This window comes from Fundulus heteroclitus, chromosome 21 (genome assembly GCF_011125445.2).
Source record: "Fundulus heteroclitus isolate FHET01 chromosome 21, MU-UCD_Fhet_4.1, whole genome shotgun sequence".
NCBI lineage: Eukaryota > Metazoa > Chordata > Actinopteri > Cyprinodontiformes > Fundulidae > Fundulus > Fundulus heteroclitus.
This window is the reverse complement of record NC_046381.1, coordinates 24,461,738-24,479,483: the sequence shown is the minus strand read 5'-3', so window position 1 is coordinate 24,479,483 and position 17,746 is coordinate 24,461,738. Positions and strand designations below refer to the sequence as shown.

The 17,746-nt window shown below is 45.0% G+C and overlaps 1 protein-coding gene across 2 annotated transcripts in view; it reads right to left on the bottom strand.

Moving 5' to 3' along the window:
* The window catches only part of reck (reversion-inducing-cysteine-rich protein with kazal motifs), a 187,806-nt gene that overhangs the window by 27,690 nt on the left and 142,370 nt on the right, over positions 1 to 17,746 (bottom strand). Inside the window, exons 17-20 of one of the 2 annotated variants that reach the window (XM_036125404.1) lie at positions 13,221 to 13,410; positions 12,485 to 12,695; positions 12,333 to 12,406; positions 3,079 to 3,280 (exon numbers count right to left, since the gene is read on the bottom strand). In XM_036125404.1, the coding sequence (XP_035981297.1) occupies positions 3,167 to 3,280; positions 12,333 to 12,406; positions 12,485 to 12,695; positions 13,221 to 13,410 (589 nt within the window). In that variant the 3' untranslated portion in view covers positions 3,079 to 3,166. Of the gene's footprint in view, positions 1 to 3,078; positions 3,281 to 12,332; positions 12,407 to 12,484; positions 12,696 to 13,220; positions 13,411 to 17,746 lie in introns of those variants that run through there. The other variant, XM_036125403.1, reaches the window with a different exon arrangement.

The window sequence follows — 17,746 nt, the reverse complement described above, 5'->3', positions numbered from 1 at the left end:
AGACGGGGAACAGGTGCAGGCAGACACGAAGGAGAGCAACAAACACTACGAGCCAGCGATGAGGAGACAACTGAGGTGAGTTTATAACAGGTGATGGGAATGAAGACTAATTAGGGTAGGTGTGACTAATGGCTGTGGGAGGGAGAGCTGGGTGAACTACAAAATAACCAGAAGCGAGACAACTTAAACTATGACAGTTATTTATGAAACATTAAATAACTTTAAACAGTGTATAATTGCACAACAGCATGCTCTGTTCTTGGTTGCTCCTTTAACCAAGACAAGTAGACCATATAAGCTGTGCTGTTTGTATGTCAGTTTGTTTACATTTCCCAGATTTATACTATAGAAGTGTCTAGTTGTTTTCATCTACTGGCGCAACTTATGTATTACATTTTAGAGTCGGCCATTTTTGATGATGTCATAAAAAGCAGCCCAGGCAGGACAATACAAAGCATGGTTTTCTCTCAAGCTGTTTCTCAATTCGCAGGCTGCGTCCTTCAAAGGACCCAGCCTACACAGCCTTAGGAGGACCCAGCCATCGGAGGATGCTCCGGAGGATCCTCAACCGTTGGTAAATGGGACGGTCTAGCCTTTGGAGCACTTCCTGGTTGTGACACGACGTCATCACGTCTACCCCAAGCCCGGGAAAAACAGCGCCAGACGACAAAAAAAATGGATATGGAAATTTTTATTTTATTTTTTTTATTTACTTGTTATTGGAGGAGGAGAGTTGGTTAAGATGACTTCGGCGGCAGCAAAACCGGCGACAAATTTTTCTCAGGCTGGGAGAGCGCAGTGGAGAGGTAACATTTACCTGCTATTATTTTCACCCAGGGGCCTGCTAATGATCATAATATAGCAGTTATTAAACAAGCGCTTGTGAGCAGATTGACGAATATGTTTAAATATAAAATTTTATATTTATTTGTAAGACTTGATATAAGCTTATGTTTGTAACTTTAGTAATTTGAATTGAATAGTTAAATGTGTACAAACCCTGTAAATAACTGACTTAAATCACTACTTTCACTATCACTAAAAAAGCGGGCAAAGCACCTCGGGAAATCTTATGGCAGGTGAGGCCACTATGGTAGCGGTGCATCCTCAGAATTCGGGGAAAAGGAGGACGCATTCGAAGGCTGCATTTTAAGCATCCTCAGAATTTTTGCCAAATGGGACTGCCTCCGTGCATCGTTGTGACGTCACTGGCCTTAAAATGCGTCCTTCGAAGGACGAAGCCTGCAAATTGAGACACAGCTACAGTGACACTGCAACTTCGATTTGGTTCATTTCGATCAACTTCATTTTGGAGAGGAGTTTATCTGAATGTCGACTCCAGCAAGGCGCTGGAGGTCATGACAGTAAAACAACACTTTCTGGCAGACCACCTTCTACATTAGAAGAACTAGTTAACTGGAAAACCCAACTCATCAAAAGTAAGCAAAGCGCTTTAGTCATGTCAAGGAAAAGCTCCACATCAGGATCTCTTAAAACAAGATCACGCATCTCAAGCTAGTCTACGCAGTCTACAAGTTCGGCAGCCAGCAAAGCAGCTGCAGCATTGGCACGTGCAGAAGAAGAAGCAGCGAAAGCTGAAGCAGCATTTGTTAAGAAAGAAATTAAACTGAGGCTTCACTGGATAAAGTTTGTTCGCAGAAAAAGGCTGCAGCTGCAGAGGCTAAAGCAGAAGTCTTAGAGTCAGCTGTGGAACAGCATAGTAAGACCATTAGTGAAATAGACGTTCCAAATGAGGATCCAGAATCACGCACAAAGGAATATGTAGAGGGAGCTATCCAAAGTGAAGGCAAACCCTAAAATGCAACCAACCCAACATGGACCTATACATGACTCTAACCACAGAATCTGTGCACCAGGAATGGCATTGCCAGTTCAGCCAAAACCAGAACCTACCTGTTACGGCCAGTGGCCTTTTTGTCTGTTTTGGTTTTCTTTCTAATATGTTTGCAGGTGTAGTTGCATCTTCCTGCCAGCTGGTGCCACTGTGGAAACTTGCAAACCTCCTTAAGTCTCCTCCTTGTTAAACTTCAGCCACTTCCTTCTGCCATCATCCTCATTCTGGATTGGACACTCGCCTGATTGCCTCACCAATCCGTGGAGAGCCCTCCTTATTTAAACTTAGCTCTCCCATGCAATCAGGGCAGCTGTGTTCTAGAGCAGCTTGCCACACTGCCGGTTGTGTTTTGTTCATTGTGATGTGTTTTTGTTTTATTGTAACACTCGTTTAACCAGATAATTGCAGGTTGTGTCACTCGTTAGGTGTTTTGCCGTGACACTCTGTTTGAACCTGACAATGCTGGTTGTGTTACTCGTCCCCTGTTTTCTGTAACACTCTGTTAACCAGATGATTGTAGGCTGTGTCACTCGTTAGGCAATTTGCCGTGGCACTCTGGTTAAGCCTTTCAGTTGCTGGTTGTGTTACTCGTTTTCTGTTTCCTGACACTTTGTTAACCTGACTATTGTAGGCCGTGTCACTCGTTATGCAATTTGCCGTGGCACTCTGGTTAAGCCTTTCAGTTGCTGGTTGTGTCACTAGTTGGATGTTCTGTCTTGTGGTTTATTTTAGTGTTGATGCTGTCAACACATTATTTCTTGTGGCCTTGGCTACATTTTTCTCATACTCTTTTGTGTTGGCTTTTTATGTTACCTCCCCTTTACCCCTAGACCTTTGGGGTCGTAACACTACCATAACAACACAGGCTCAGAATCTAAGCATGGCAGTGAGATCCAATCACCACTTCACAAAGCAGTCAAGATTAAATGGAAAATCTATGCCAAAAATTTAGCAAAGCACAAATTCTTTGGATAATCCAACGGACACTTTCTACAGTAGGACAGAATATAGAAACAGGACTGACAACTTGCCTTTGTCACATAATGCTTGCTACACCAATGATGGTCCGCAAATGAGTCAAGGTGATGAAAGTAAATGCATGTTCTGTCATGGTTCTAAGGTGTTTAACCCACATGCAGAACTCACACCAGAAGAAAAGAGCAGTTACAGATATTTATTGAACTAACTGAAACAAGCAAACACAAGAAGTTGGGGCTCGGCTGAGCAGACAGGGAAGTCGGCGCGAGCAGGGGCCCGATCGTTCGCCGGGTGATGGAACCGGGCCGGGGGGAGTGGAGTGGAGTGACGGACTCAGTTGGAGCCCCCTCGAGCTGAGCCGGTGACTGTGGGACTGATGGGCTGGTTGATGGAAATCCCAGGAGTAGGGGCACGAGCAGCAGCGGCGTAGGTGGGATCCGGAGTCAGCTGATGGAACCAGAGAGCACAGGGATGTATTAGGAGCAGGAGTCAGAACAGCCTGAACCTGTGGTCCTTCACTTGGGACAACAGGGCACGAGGGGACGTTGGAGACGTTCTCCAAACGGAAAACGACCTGAGGAACACAAGAGACAACGTTGAAACGCTGGAAATGGTTGACTGTCTTAGACAGAGGCCTCTGAGCATACCAAACTAGGTTAAAACTCTGGCATCCATCAGCTGTCAGAGTGCTGCTTATGTAGCAGGGCCGCACGCTGCTGAATGAGCCGCAGGTGTGTACCACGCCCATCTGTCACTCCAGCCACCTGTGGAAAAGGAGAGGGAGGAAAAAAGGCAAAGCTGGCAGAAAACTGCACGCCGCTGCCAGCAGAGTCATGACCCCACCTCAACGGTCGCCACTCGGCGACCCAGAGGAAGATGTTGAGGGACGAGAGGCGAGGAAGTTATCAATCAGAGACGGATCGTGATGGCGGAGCCCGGCACCCATGACCGGTCTTGGGGACCGTGGTCCTCCCAGTCGACGAGGTATTGGTAGCCTCTACCCCGTCGACGGGAGTCCACGACCTGCCGGATCTGGCGTCCCTTATGGTCCAGGGTGGGTGGAGGGGGCACGGCCGGAGTGCACAAAGCGCTAGATAGCACGGGCTTCATCTGGGACACATGGAATGTCGGGTGAACTTGGGAGTGTGGTGGGAGGCGAAGACGGACGGCTGTGGGGCTGACGATGGATTCAATGGTAAAAGGTCTGGTGAAGCGGGGAGCCAGGTTGCGAGGGGTGGATCTGGAGGGAAAATCCCGGGAGAGTAGGCAGACTTGTTGACCGGGCCGGTAGTGGGGGGCAGGTGCCCGTTTCCGGTCAGCGAACCTGCGGTTCTGCTCGGCCGTTCTGTGGAGAGCTTGGACAGTCTCGGCCCAGAACTGCCGACAGCGACGAACGTGGTTCTCAACGGAGGGAACAGAAATCTGTTCTTCGTCCAGGGGAAGAAGGGGGGGCTAGTAACCTAAGGAGATCTCAAAGGGTGAGTAGCCAGTAGCAGTGGAGATGTGGCTGTTATGGGCATACTCTACCCAAGGGAGGAATTTGCTCCAGTCCGAAGGGTTGGAGGAGGTGAGACAACGGAGGGTTGATTCGAGTTCTTGATTAAGCCGCTCAGTCTGACCATTTGTTTGGGGATGATAACCGGAGTGTACCGAGCACCGAGGGCGGAGGCAAACTCTGCCCACGATCTGATAAGACATCCTGGTGGAGACCGTGCAGGCGGAAAACATGTTTAAACAAAAGCTGAGCGGTCTGAAGGGCAGTAGGGAGTCTGCAGAGGGCGACAAGGTGACATGCTTTGGAGAATCGGTCAACGATGGTTAGAATGGTAGTCATTCCCTGGGAAGGGGGCAGGCCAGTTACAAAATCCAAAGCCACATGGGACCAGGGACGATTTGGGACAGGAAGCGGTTGTAGTAGACCAGCAGGGGTCGGTAAGACGACCTTTTTTGGGCACAAACGGGACAGGCAAGAACATACTCCCGGACGTCTTTTGCCATGGATGGCCACCAGAAACGGCGGGAGATATAACTGTGAGTCCGGTGGATGCCTGGATGAGCCGAGAGCTTGTTAGAATGGCTCCAGTCAATCACCTGGGAGCGAGCAATCTTGGGGACATACAGTCGGTTGGTTGGTCCAGTCCCAGGGTCCGGATCATCTCGTAGGGCCCGGGAGATGAGATTCTCTATCTCCCAACGGAGAGCGCCAAAGGTGCAGGAGTCGGAAGGATTGGAGCTGGTTCTGGATCCGTCTCTTGTGGAGCATGAAGGCGGGAAAGAGCATCTGGCTTGAGGTTCCTGGAGCCAGGGCGGTAGGAAATTGAAAGGTTAAAGAATGAGAAGAATAGCGACCAGTTTGCTTGTCGGGGGTTGAGACGTTTGGCTGTCTGGAGGTAGGCCAGGTTTTTATGATCTGTCCAGATTATGATGGGCTGCTCAGACCCCTCTAGCCAGTGGCGCCACTCCTCCATGGCCAGTTTTATGGCTAACAGTTCTCTATCGCCCACATCGTAATTACGTTCGGAAGGGGTTAGTCGACGAGAGAAAAAGGCGCAGGGGTGGAGTTTATGGTCGTGTCGGACTGCTGGGAGAGAACGGCACCCACCCCAGTGTCGGAGGCGTCTACCTCGAGCGTGAATTGTTTATGTGGATCTGGGTGCACGAGGATGGGCGCTTGGGACAACCTGTCCATTAATCCTTCAAACGCAGAGTTGGCATCAGAGTTCCAAATGAACAGGAACTTAGGGGAGGTAAGGGCATGTAGAGGGGCGGCAATTTCACTGTAGCCCCTGATGAAACGGCGATAGAAATTTGCAAAGCCAAGAAAACGCTGGAGCTCCTTCCGTGTCTCTGGTATGGGCCAGTTGAGGACAGCTTTAATCTTGTCTGGGTCTGATCTGACTCGCCCACCCTCTAAGATGAGACCAAGGAAAGTGACGGAGGACTGGTGAAACTCACACTTCTCTGCTTTGATGTACAGTCGATTTTCGAGCAGGCGTTGGAGCACAAGACGTACGTGATGGATGTGTTCGGTGAGGTCTCGGGAGTAGATTAAGATGTCATCGAGGTAAACGAAGATAAAAACGTTCAGAAAGTCCCAGAGGACATCATTAACTAATGCCTGAAAAACTGATGGGGCGTTGCAGAGCCCGAAGGGCATTACTAAATACTCAAAATGACCCAGTGGGGTCTTAAAAGCGGTCTTCCACTCATCCCCACAGTGGTTCCGAACTAGGTGGTAAGCGTTTTGCAGGTCTAGTTTGGTAAAAATGTAAGCGTTTTGGACCGGCTCAAGTGCAGAAGAGAGAAGGGGAAGTGGGTACTTGTTTTTAACAGTAATCTGATTGAGACCACGATAATCAATACATGGACCAAGGGTTCCATCCTTCTTCCCTACAAAGAAGAAACCAGCTCACAGTGGAGAGGAAGAAGGACGGATCAGACCAGAGGCAAGGGAGTCACTGATGTACTTTTCCAGTGCTTGTCGTTCAGCTCTGGAAATGTTGCAAAGGTGGCTGGAGGGCAGCGGAGCGCCGGGCAGCAGATCGATTGCGCAATCGTATGGGCGGTGTGGTGGTAAGGATCCCGCCCGGCTCTTGTTAAACACTGTTCGCAAATCGTGATATTGTTTTGGGATTAAACTGAGATCGACCGAGTCATCACTCTGAACGGATCCTCCCACTGAGGGATTGGAGGGAACCGCGGAGAGTAAGCAGCGTGAATGGCATGCAGAGGACCAGGATTCGATGCGCTGCTCAGCCCTGTTAATGTGCGGATTATGTTCTCGAAGCCAAGAATAACCGAGGACAAGCGGAGCTTGTTTTAATGGAAAGACGAAAAACGGGATCCGCTCACGGTGATTTCCCGATATAACAACCTCCAGGGGTTGGGTTTGGTGGGTTATTTGCGGGAGGCTTCCTCCATCCAGGGCGGAAACCTGGAGAGGCGTGGTTAGCGGCACCGTCTCGATCCCAAGCTGTTGAACCAGGGATTGATCCAACAGATTGAAATCACAGCCCAAAACTACTAGGGCGGAAAAATTAAAAAACTTCTACGAGCCGTGGTAATAGTCGCTCGTAGGCAAAGGCGGGGAGATGTGGGATGTGAAAATTTAAGTGAGTCCGCCGGCTTACCCACTACTGGCGACAGACCTGATCTTTTGGCTTACGCGGACAGGTTCTAATAAAGTGATCGGGGGAGGCACAATAAATGCATTGTCTGGCGTTCATGCGCTGCTGCCTCTCTTCAGGTGTAAGACAGACCCGACCTATCTGCATCGGCTCCGGAGGAGAGGGGGGAGCTGCAGCGGGTAGGAGTGGAACGTGCTCAGGGAGAGGAGGAACCGCCAGCCGTGTGGATCTTTCCGTCCTCACACGACTCCTACTCCGTAAGCGGTTATCCAACTGTATGGCTAGGGCGATGAACTCATCAAGTGAGTCGGGTTCCTCAAGGCAAGCTAGCTTGTCCTTGGGGGACTCATCGAGAGCATGAAAGAACACAGATCTTAAGGCGCGCAGTTCCCAACAAGCTGCAGCAGCAAGGGTGCGGAACTCTATGGCGAAGTCTGATGTGCGCCGACCGCGTTGTTTAAGAGCCAGGAGCTGACGGGACTGCTGCACTGGATCGGACTCAGCCGCAAAAACTGTTTTAAACTCCTGCACGAAGTTGTTGAAAGTACAGCCAAACTGACGGCAATCGGGGAAACGAGCCTCAGCCCATCTTAAGGCTCTCCCAGTCAAAAGGCGCAGGACATACGAGATCTTTGCCTCATTCTGGGCGTATGTTCGAAGGGATTGGTTGAAAACCAGCAGACATTGAAATAAAAATCCTCTGCAGTCTGCACTCTCCCCAGAAAACATCTCTGGGCGCGGTGTGAGGAGGTTTCACTGACAGGTGAAGGCGGGGTTGGGCGGATGACTAGGTGACACGGAAGCGGGGGCGTGCATGAGAGCGTGCACTGCATCGGACAGCTGACTGATCTGAGCAGACAGTCCCGGCAGTTGATCCTGCATGGAATGCACAACTAAACCTAACATCTGAAGCTGCTCATGGTGGGAGGAGAGTGCCCTCTCGAGTGAGTCTGCTGGGTTTGTCTGGCCAGAGTGTTGTTCTGTCATGGTCTTAAGGTGTTTAACCCACATGCAGAACTCACTCAATATAAAGAGGAACACAAGGTTCTCTATCCTTCATTCAGCTTCTTTGTGAACTTTGTGTGTAATCAAGCAAAGATGAGGACTGATCCTAGTTTTATGCTGACGAGATCGAATAATGATTCAACTGAGCACCATAGGCAAGTCCTGAGAACTGATGGTCATAAGCCTCTCGCTGTACTGAAGACCAGGGTTTTTACTAAGACATTACCTAAACAGCAGTGTGGCTCTGCTCAAACCGGTGTTCCATCTGCAAGTGGATCCATCATAACAGATGATTCAGCCAAATATTGTGTGCTACACAACAAACCTCATCCTCTTTCTAAATGTAGAACTTTCAGGAGGATGCTCACTGAAGAAAGAAAGGCAATTCTAAAGAAATATGGGATTTGCTTTAAGTGTTGCAAAGCTCTACATTTGGCAAGGAACTGTGAAGAAGATATAATCTGTACAGAGTGTGGAAGTAAAAAACATGTTACAGTCCTACATCCAGGGACTGCACCATGGTCGAACACCCCAGACTCTCCTATATCAGAGAACGGTGGGGAGAGAATAAATGACAAGAAGGAAGAGGCTGTTTCCACGACATGCACCAAAATCTGTGGCAAGGAGATCTCCAGATGTTCCTGTTCTAAAATAAGTGTTGTGAAAGTATTTCCTGCTAGTTGTCCCGAGGCTGCAGTTAAGATGTCTGCAATATTGGATGATCAAAGTAATAGATCACTTGCACGGTCTGAATTTTTTTTTTTAGAACTTTTTATTTAACCATTTTATAAATCTTACATAACATAACATTTCCTGACAGAAACTCAAATAGTACACACCACAACAAACACAAAATACCAAATGTCTTTACAATTATGACAGCAGGCAGAGCAGACAATATCCACAATCTGTAATCTGTGGCCAAGCAGTACCCTTTCCCAATGAGGAATTCCATCAGATCCCTCCTTTTAGTAATCTCTCGTCCTCTCCATCAGACCCCCAGATATTCTGAAATACAAGTCCACCTTCGTATAAAAGTGTCCATAGTTAGCTGCAGGCTTGCAGTCATTTGCTCCATTATGTAAACATGTTTCAATCTCTGGGCCCATTGATTTATAGTTGGTGGTTTTACATCTCTCCAGTGCACAGTAATCATTTTCTTTGCTATCAATAAAAGAACCCTCAGTATATATCTCTGATCTGTGTTATATTTACTTTTAGGTATGGCTCCCAACAAAAACATCACAGGTTCAGGCATCACCTTTACTTTCAATATTCCCTGTATTTCCTTTCTAATATTGTCCCAAAATCCCTGTATTACAGGACAATCCCAAAAAATGTGTGTGGTGTCTCCAATATTTCCACAATTTCGCCAACATAGTGCTACACTAGGTTTTTTCACAAATGAGGAGATGATAAAGGGAGTATTAAAGTATCTGATCTTCACTTTCCAGTCAAATTCTTTCCATAGTTGGCTGCTAATTCCCCTATGACAGTCGGTACATATATCCACCCATATAGAGTCTTCAATTATAACATTTAATTCTAATTCCCATTTTTCCTTGATATTGTTCGTGTTTTGTAATGTGTCAGTTACTAACCTTTTGTATATATTAGATATGTGTTTTTTTGTTGGGAAATGCTTCTCTATTACACTGATAAAGTACTCTTCTATCTCATTTGGTTTTTTTCTGACCAAATGCCTTTCTTTATGACTTGTGATATAATGTCTTATCTGAAGGTATCTATAAAAATCATTTGATGGGAGGTCGAATTGTTCTTGAAGTTGAGAGAATGATTTGAATTCTGTTTCTATAAAGAGTTGATTGATTGTACAGAGACCTTTATCAGCCCATCTTTTAAACCCCCTATCCCACACCGAAGGAGGAAATTCTATGTTCCCTACTATTAACATGGCCCTTGAGATGGACTCCGGTCCCCCGAGCAATTTTTTAACTGTTGTCCATACTTTTAACGTGTGTTTTATCCATTCGTTCTTTATTCTAATTTTTTGAATTGACTTTGTATCAATAAATGGCAGTATAGAAAGAGGAACAGCTTTAACTGAATCTTGCTCTATTTGAGTCCATATTGTTTCCCGGTCATTTTCAAGCCACGCCACAATTGCATTTATTTGGGCAGCCCGGCAATAATTTTTAAGGTTCGGGAGACTCAGTCCTCCTCTTTCCTTAGGTAATTGAAGGCATTTCAATCTAACCCTCGGCCTCTTCCCTTGCCAGATAAATGTTGAAATTAGTTTATCTAACGTGTTTAGAGTAGAGGCAGGTACTTTTACAGGAAGGGACTGAAACAAGAACAAAAGTCTAGGCAACAGGTTCATTTTTACAGTCTCAACTCTACCTATTAAAGAAAGGGGAAGGACCTCCCAGCGAGTCACATCAGTTTTTATTTGTCTAATTAATTTGCTATAGTTGGCCTCAAACAGCTGAGTGGGGTTAGGTGTAATAATAATTCCCAGATATCTAAATCCTTGTTTGGACCAGCGAAAGGAGACACTGTTATTTAGCTGTTCAGGCCAGGTGCCTGAAATCATCATGGCTTCTGACTTAGTCTCGTTAATTTTGTAACCAGACACTGACCCATATTCACACAGGCATTTCATAAGTGCAGGGATGGAAAGAAGTGGATTTTTTACAAATAGTAAAATATCGGTCTGAATTTTTTGATCTGTTCAATGTATCTGGGATAGCCACACCATATTTCCTGAAAACCTGTGCTGGAACTATGGAGACAGAAGGCAGACAGGCTTGTGGTTACATGGTCGAGGCTAATGATGGCAGCATTCAGCTCTCATTACCAACGTTAATTGAGTGTAACGAGATCCCAAATAATCGTTCGGAAATCCTGACACCCGAAGTGGCATTGAACCATAGCCACTTGAAACCCCTTGCAAAGTATATCCCCAAGCTTGAGGAGCAAGCCCTTATTGTGCTCTTGTTAGGCAGAGACATTATCAGAGTACATAAGGCTAGAAAACAAGTAAATGGCCCGCATAATGCACCATATGCCCAAAACTGGATTTGGGTTGGGTGATTGTTGGTGATGTATGGAGATGTTCATAAGCCATCTGTGGTGACCTCCTGTTATACCAACATCTTAAAAAATGGACGCCCCTCTCTATTTGAGCCATGTCCAAAGAGTTACACAGTTAAAGAACAATATCACTGTGATGACCCCATCTCAGTTTCTTCTTTAAACAAAGGCTTCATCATTTGTGCAGGCTCTAATGTTGATGTCTTTCACCAAACAAAGGATGATGATTTGGAGGCTCCTTCAATAGAGGACATTCAATTCCTTACTATCATGGACAGAGAAGTATACCAGGATGAAAAGAACAACTGGGTCGCTCCTCTTCCTTTCAGGACATGGCGACCACGGCTTCCAGACAACCGCTTACAGTCACTCAAGCTTGTAAGCGGTTGACTCTAACGCACACCAAAACGGACTTTCCTTAAACCAGGTACTTTTGACAGGACCTGACCTCAATAATAGCCTTATCGGGGTTCTTCTGAAGTTCAGAAAGGAACCAATAGCCTTTTCAGTAGACATACAGCAAATGTTTTACTGTTTCACTGTGAAACCGGAAGACCGCAATTTTCTCCGGTTTCTCTGGTTCAAGAATAACGACCCTGAAGGAGAGGTAACAGATTACCGCATGAAGGTGCACGTTTTCGGAAATAGCCCTTCCCCCGCAGTGAATGGCTATTGGCAGAGGATGCCATCAGCCTTTTGAGAAGGACGCAGGAAATGTTAGCTTGTTCAAATCTCAAGCTACATAAGCTGGCTTCTAACAGTAAAAGAGTTATGGGAGTCTCTTCCTGCGAGGATCATGCTACAAACCTGAAAGACCTGGATCTTGATTCCGATAATCTGCCAATGCAACGCAGTTTGGGTTTGCTGTATATAAACTATAAATCCTGCACACTGTGATGGACTGGCCACTTGTCCGGGGTGGACCCCGCCTCTCGCCCAATGGCCATGCAAACGTGTGCATGTGTGTGTGTGTGTGGAACTTGGGAAACAAGTCACACACACACACACGTTTGCATGGCCATTGGGCGAGAGGCGGGTTCCACCCCGGACAAGTGGCCAGTCCATCACAGTGTGCAGGATTTATAGTACATTAGATTTGGACAAAGTTTATAAAAAAATTTAAATCATGGACTAAGTCTCAAAAACATGCATTTTTAACAGGGATGTGTAGACTCCCAAGAGCAGTTATTCATAGCTGATAGTTATGTAATTGTAATTGTTGGCTCATCTCATTAAATGGTGCATTAGCCCCCAAGTGGGTGCATTGAGAAATTACATCCTCTCATATTTGCACATTTGAGAGCACTTCATACCTTTGAGAAAGTGTTCATCTGCTTCTGGCTCCAGAGGATCTGCAGCATGCTAGCACATATGGGACAACAGGCTCCTGCAAAAGCAGTCAGATGTCAGGGCTCCTGCTGCGCTCTGTAGTGTTCTAGCTACTGTTTGGTGTTTCTCTACTCACCTGGTGGAATGATGGGCTGGCAGCCCGCCGTAGATATCGGTGGACACGAAACCTCGCTGCACACTGAATCTAAAGCCGTATCAGACAAGGCCCCTACGGCACGACAGTGGCCCTCATAGTCAACAGCCACACGGTCAGAGAAAGCCTCACACACAGTGTTGTATGTTTCACCGTTGTGACCGCAAACTTTGTTTGTTTTCTTGCAGGCCTCCTGAGGACAGAGTTTAGGTTAGTTTTCCAAGTTCTGGAGAAATCAATCATAATTTCAAAGTTACATTTAGAAGGCGTGTAGAGGGGCGGCAATTTCACTGCCGCTGATCAATTTGTTACAGATTGGCATCAATGTAACTTCCAAAGCTACATACATTTAACAATTTGGATTTGAATTTTGTTCCAATATTGTTACAAACATGTTTTGTAAATGGAAATTTGAAAACAATTTATCAACAAAAGGTTTTGGAGAGTAACTTTAAAAAAAAATAAATCTTTTTTAATCTTTTCCATATTAAAAAATTGAATTTTCAATTTAGAGTTTAACGATTTGCATACTTTTAAAATTGTGTTTTACATTGTCTTCTCTTCTGGGAGCAGGCTTTCCTCTGGAGTGAGGAGCAAAGAGGCATTTATATTGGTCTGCATGGACGTTAGCAACGACATCTTTATTGGTTGAGCTGAATAACAACCACTTAACTGCTGAAAATATCCCAGAACTACCAGGTGTCCCTGTGTTCCCTACCTGGCAGTGTCCCATGTAGGCCAGTGTCTTCCCGGCCTGCTGGAGATGGCACAGACTGCGATGCACCAGGCCGTCTGTATCACAGGCCAGCTCCATGCTGTTTCTGTCGCAGACTGGCGGCCGGCCAACGCACTCGTACTGTGGACAGTCTGAAGAGTTGCTCAGACAAACACGATGCCTTGCGATACACCTGACCAAAATCAGAATCAGCATATAGGAAGACTTAGTGCTGCAATTGCCATCACCCCAACACAAACATGAACATTGACCACAGGAACGATCTGTCTTAGTTTTCTTATCATTTTCTCCTACAAGTTGCAAACAGGAACATTACTCGAATGGATGGGACTCTCCTCACTGGCTTTATTTTAATAAAGCCAGTGCTGACTGGAGTGTGTACTGCCTGCTAATTTTTCTTGCAAGTAATTTTCCATTTAAAACAAATAGTTTAAATTGTATTAAAAATAATTTTATCTTTGTACAAATGTTATGATATTCATAACAGACTCCCGAGTTTATTAAACTGAGTACAGAAAAATCTGCATGGTCAGGGATCTATAGCCAGCTGGATAGCTCAGTTGGGAGTGTGTCATCCAGTGTTGGTCCTTGGGCAAGACCATTAAGGCTAACTGCCTACCTCATATACATGATGAGAGCACATAAACAGAGAACCATACCGGCTCAGACGTCTCCCGGTCAAACAAGGTCTGCATCAAGTGTTTAGAAACCAGGACACTTTGTTGACAAATTGGCTACTGGAACACGAAGGCAATGGACTCGTGAAGACAATAAGGCGCAAATGGAATGCTACTACTCCACTTACCCTAGACAACAGGGCTACTTGAAAATACTGTGGGAAACATGGATGCTTCCATACCCACAGTCTAGACCAGGGATCACCAACCTTTTAGAAACAGAGAGCTACATCAATGGTACTGTTCCATACAAAGGGCTACTTGTACTGACCTTTGAACTAAAGACTAAGAGCTCACCTTAACTTCATGTAATATAAACATGTTTCTAATGCTTTTAAATCTATGTAAATACAAGTATAATTAAAAAAGAAGAGCAACTGAATGAAATAGCATTTTAAATGTGGCTCATTGGAAGGTTTTTTGAACAGGTTTGAGGGCACCACATGTGGTCCTGGGGTCTACCTGGTGCCCACGGGCACCATGTTGGTCACCCCTGCTCTAGACTAACAGCAAAACAGCCAGATACTCAGTGTTCCAACATCCACAAACGGCAGCTGCTTTCACAACTAGAGATCCAAGAGATAGTTTTAAAACAAGAGTAACGGGGAACCAAGTCAGACAAGGGGAGTTAACAGGCTTTTTGCTCCACACATGGACAACAAAAAAAAGCTCTTTTAAAGATTAACAAAATATTTTTTGTTAAAGTATATTCTGTGGCTCTTTCTCTAATGGCTATTAGTGTGGAGAAAAAAAGCTAAAGAACAAAACCAAGGAGTTCAGCACCTGTGTGCTAGAGTTAATAGCTGTTATTGCTTTAACTGCGTTCTAAGAGCACCACAAATCCCAAATGCCAGTTTTAGTGAATAAATTCTCTTTTTGAAGAAAAAGAAAAATTATTAGATTTTTCATGCTTCCAAATTGGTAGATTTACTGTCAAGAAGAAAAATCACTTAAGCAGACACAATAAAATATCTTTTTGAAGATATTTTAATACCATGGAATAAAAACAAAATTAAAATGAGAAACTGAATTACAATTGAATAATAGAATAATGGCTAAAATAGCGACACAGATTGTTCTATTTAATTTAAAAGGCATCGGAAAAAAAGAAGAATAAGAACTCAGTCCAAAACAAATATCCTGGCCAAGTGTTATGCTTTAAGCAATAACATACCAAGAGTTGTGCAAAAATAAATAAAAAAAACCTGAAAAATGCCAAGACACCCAGGAGAGTTAATAAAAAAAAACAATACAAAGGTAAATACAGGGGTTGGACAATGAAACTGAAACACCTGGTTTTAGACCACAATAATTTATTAGTATGGTGTAGGGCCTCCTTTTGCGGCCAATACAGCATCAATTCGTCTTGGGAATGACATATACAAGTCCTGCAGAGTGGTCAGAGGGATTTTAAACCATTCATCTTGCAGGATAGTGGCCAGGTCACGACGTGATGCTGGTGGAGGAAAAGGTTTCCTGACTCGCTCCTCCAAAACACCCCTAAGTGGCTCGCTTTAGATCTGGTGACTGTGCAGGCCATGGGAGATGTTCAACTTCACTTTCATGTTCATCAAACCAATCTTTCACCAGTCTTGCTGTGTGTATTGGTGCCTTGTCATCCTAATACACAGCACCTCCTTCAGGTTACAATGTTTGAACCATTGGATGCACATGGTCCTCCAGAATGGTTCGGTAGTCCTTGGCAGTGACGCGCCCATCTAGCACAAGTATGGGGCCAAGGGAATGCCATGATATGGCAGCCCAAACCATCACTGATCCACCCCCATGCTTCACTCTCGGCATGCAACAGTCTGGGTGGTAAGCTTCTTTGGGGCTTATCCACACCGTAACACTCCCGGATGTGGGGAAAACAGCAAAGGTGGACTCATCAGAAAACAATACATGTTTCAAATTGTCCACAGCCCAAGATTTGCGCTCCTTGCACCATTGAAACCGACGTTTGGCATTGGCACGAGTGACCAAAGGTTTGGCTATAGCAGCCCGGCCGTGGATTGACCCTGTGGATCTCCCGACGGACAGTTTTGGTGGAAACAGGAGAGTTGAGGTGCACATTTAATTCTGCCATGATCTGGGGAGCCGTGGTTTTATGTTTTTTAGATACAATCCGGGTTAGCACCCAAACATCCCTTTCAGAGAGCTTCCTCTTGCGTTCACAGTTAATCCTGTTGGACGTGGTTCATCCTTCTTGGTGGTATGCTGACATTACCCTGGATACCGTGGCTCTTGATACATCACAAAGACTTGCTGTCTTGGTCACAGATGCGCCAGCAAAACGTGCACCAACAATTTGTCCTCTTTTGAACTCTGGTATGTCACCCATAATGTTGTGTGCATTGCAATATTTTGAGCAAAACTGTGCTCTTACCCTGCTAATTGGACCTTCACACTCTGCTCTTATTGGTTCAATGTGCAATTATTGAAGATTGGCAACCAGGCTGGTAAATTTAGCCATGAAACCTCCCACACTAAAATGAGAGGTGTTTCAGTTTCATTGTCTAACCCCTGTACAGTCCTGCACAGTGGTCAGAGGGATTTTAAGCCATTCTTCTTGCAGGATAGTGGCCAGGTCACAACGTGATGCCGGTGGAGGAAAATGTTTCCTGACTCGCTCCTCCAAAACACCCCAAAGTGGCTCAATAGTATTTAGATCTCAGATTACTTTACAAGATTCCCTAAACTCTACAGTGAGCCCTTGGAACCTTTTGTTTGCTCAACCTATGTTTTATGTTTTTATTTTTATGAAAGCACAATGCATTTTCTACTATTTTTAATACTCACAGCATTTAATGATGGATTTAAGTCAAGGCCATCCCCATTTATTGATGATCATAAATGGGTGAGTACATTGCAAATATCTCATTCTCCAACTAAGGATGCCTGCAGCTATCACCAGCCTATCCATCCTGCACAGCAACAAACACTCTACAACCATTTAACACAAATGAGCCCCTCGCTACAGCTGTTAATAGTAAATGTCTTAAAAAACTACTCTACTGTGCAACATGGACTATCATCACACTCGTCAGCCAATGACTGTGATGAAAAACACACTGGGAATACCAAAGCTATTGTCTTACTACTTTTGCTGTTATCTGGGAATGTACAGCCAAATCCTGGGCCTGATACACCACAAAATATATATTCCCCATGTGACTTCAAAAACAGATCCGGACTTGGAATCATGCATTTTAACGTTAGAAGTCTCCTTCCAAAAATGGACATGATAAGACTGTGGGTAGATGCAACTGATATGGACATCATGGTGTTATCAGAAACCTGGTTAAAATCTACAATTACAGACAATATGATTGCTATCGATGGCTATAATATTTTCAGAGCAGATCGCCTAGGTAAAGGAGGTGGAGTCGCTATGTATGTGAAATCAAATTTTTTAAGCTCAGTGAAATTGTCAGTAAGTAGAGCCAAACAATTTGATCTACTGGCACTGAAAGTAAATTTATACAAGGGCACACACCTGACTGTTGTTGGCTGTTACAGGCCACCCACGGCTATAAAAGAAACTATTTCTTCTCTTTATGATGTACTGCTAAACTTTAAGGACTCCGAAGTAATTCTAATGGGTGACCTTAACTGGGATTGGCTTTCCCTTGCCTCTGAGAATATTAAAGACCTATCTGTCTCTCTAAATTTCACACAACTTATTGACACCCCAACACGTATCAACCCGAGAGATCATAGCAAATCAACACTGTTGGACGTCATTCTTACAAACATGCCACATAAATATACATCGTCTGCTGTTTTTTGCAATGATGTCAGTGATCACTGTGCGATTGCTTGTATAAGAAA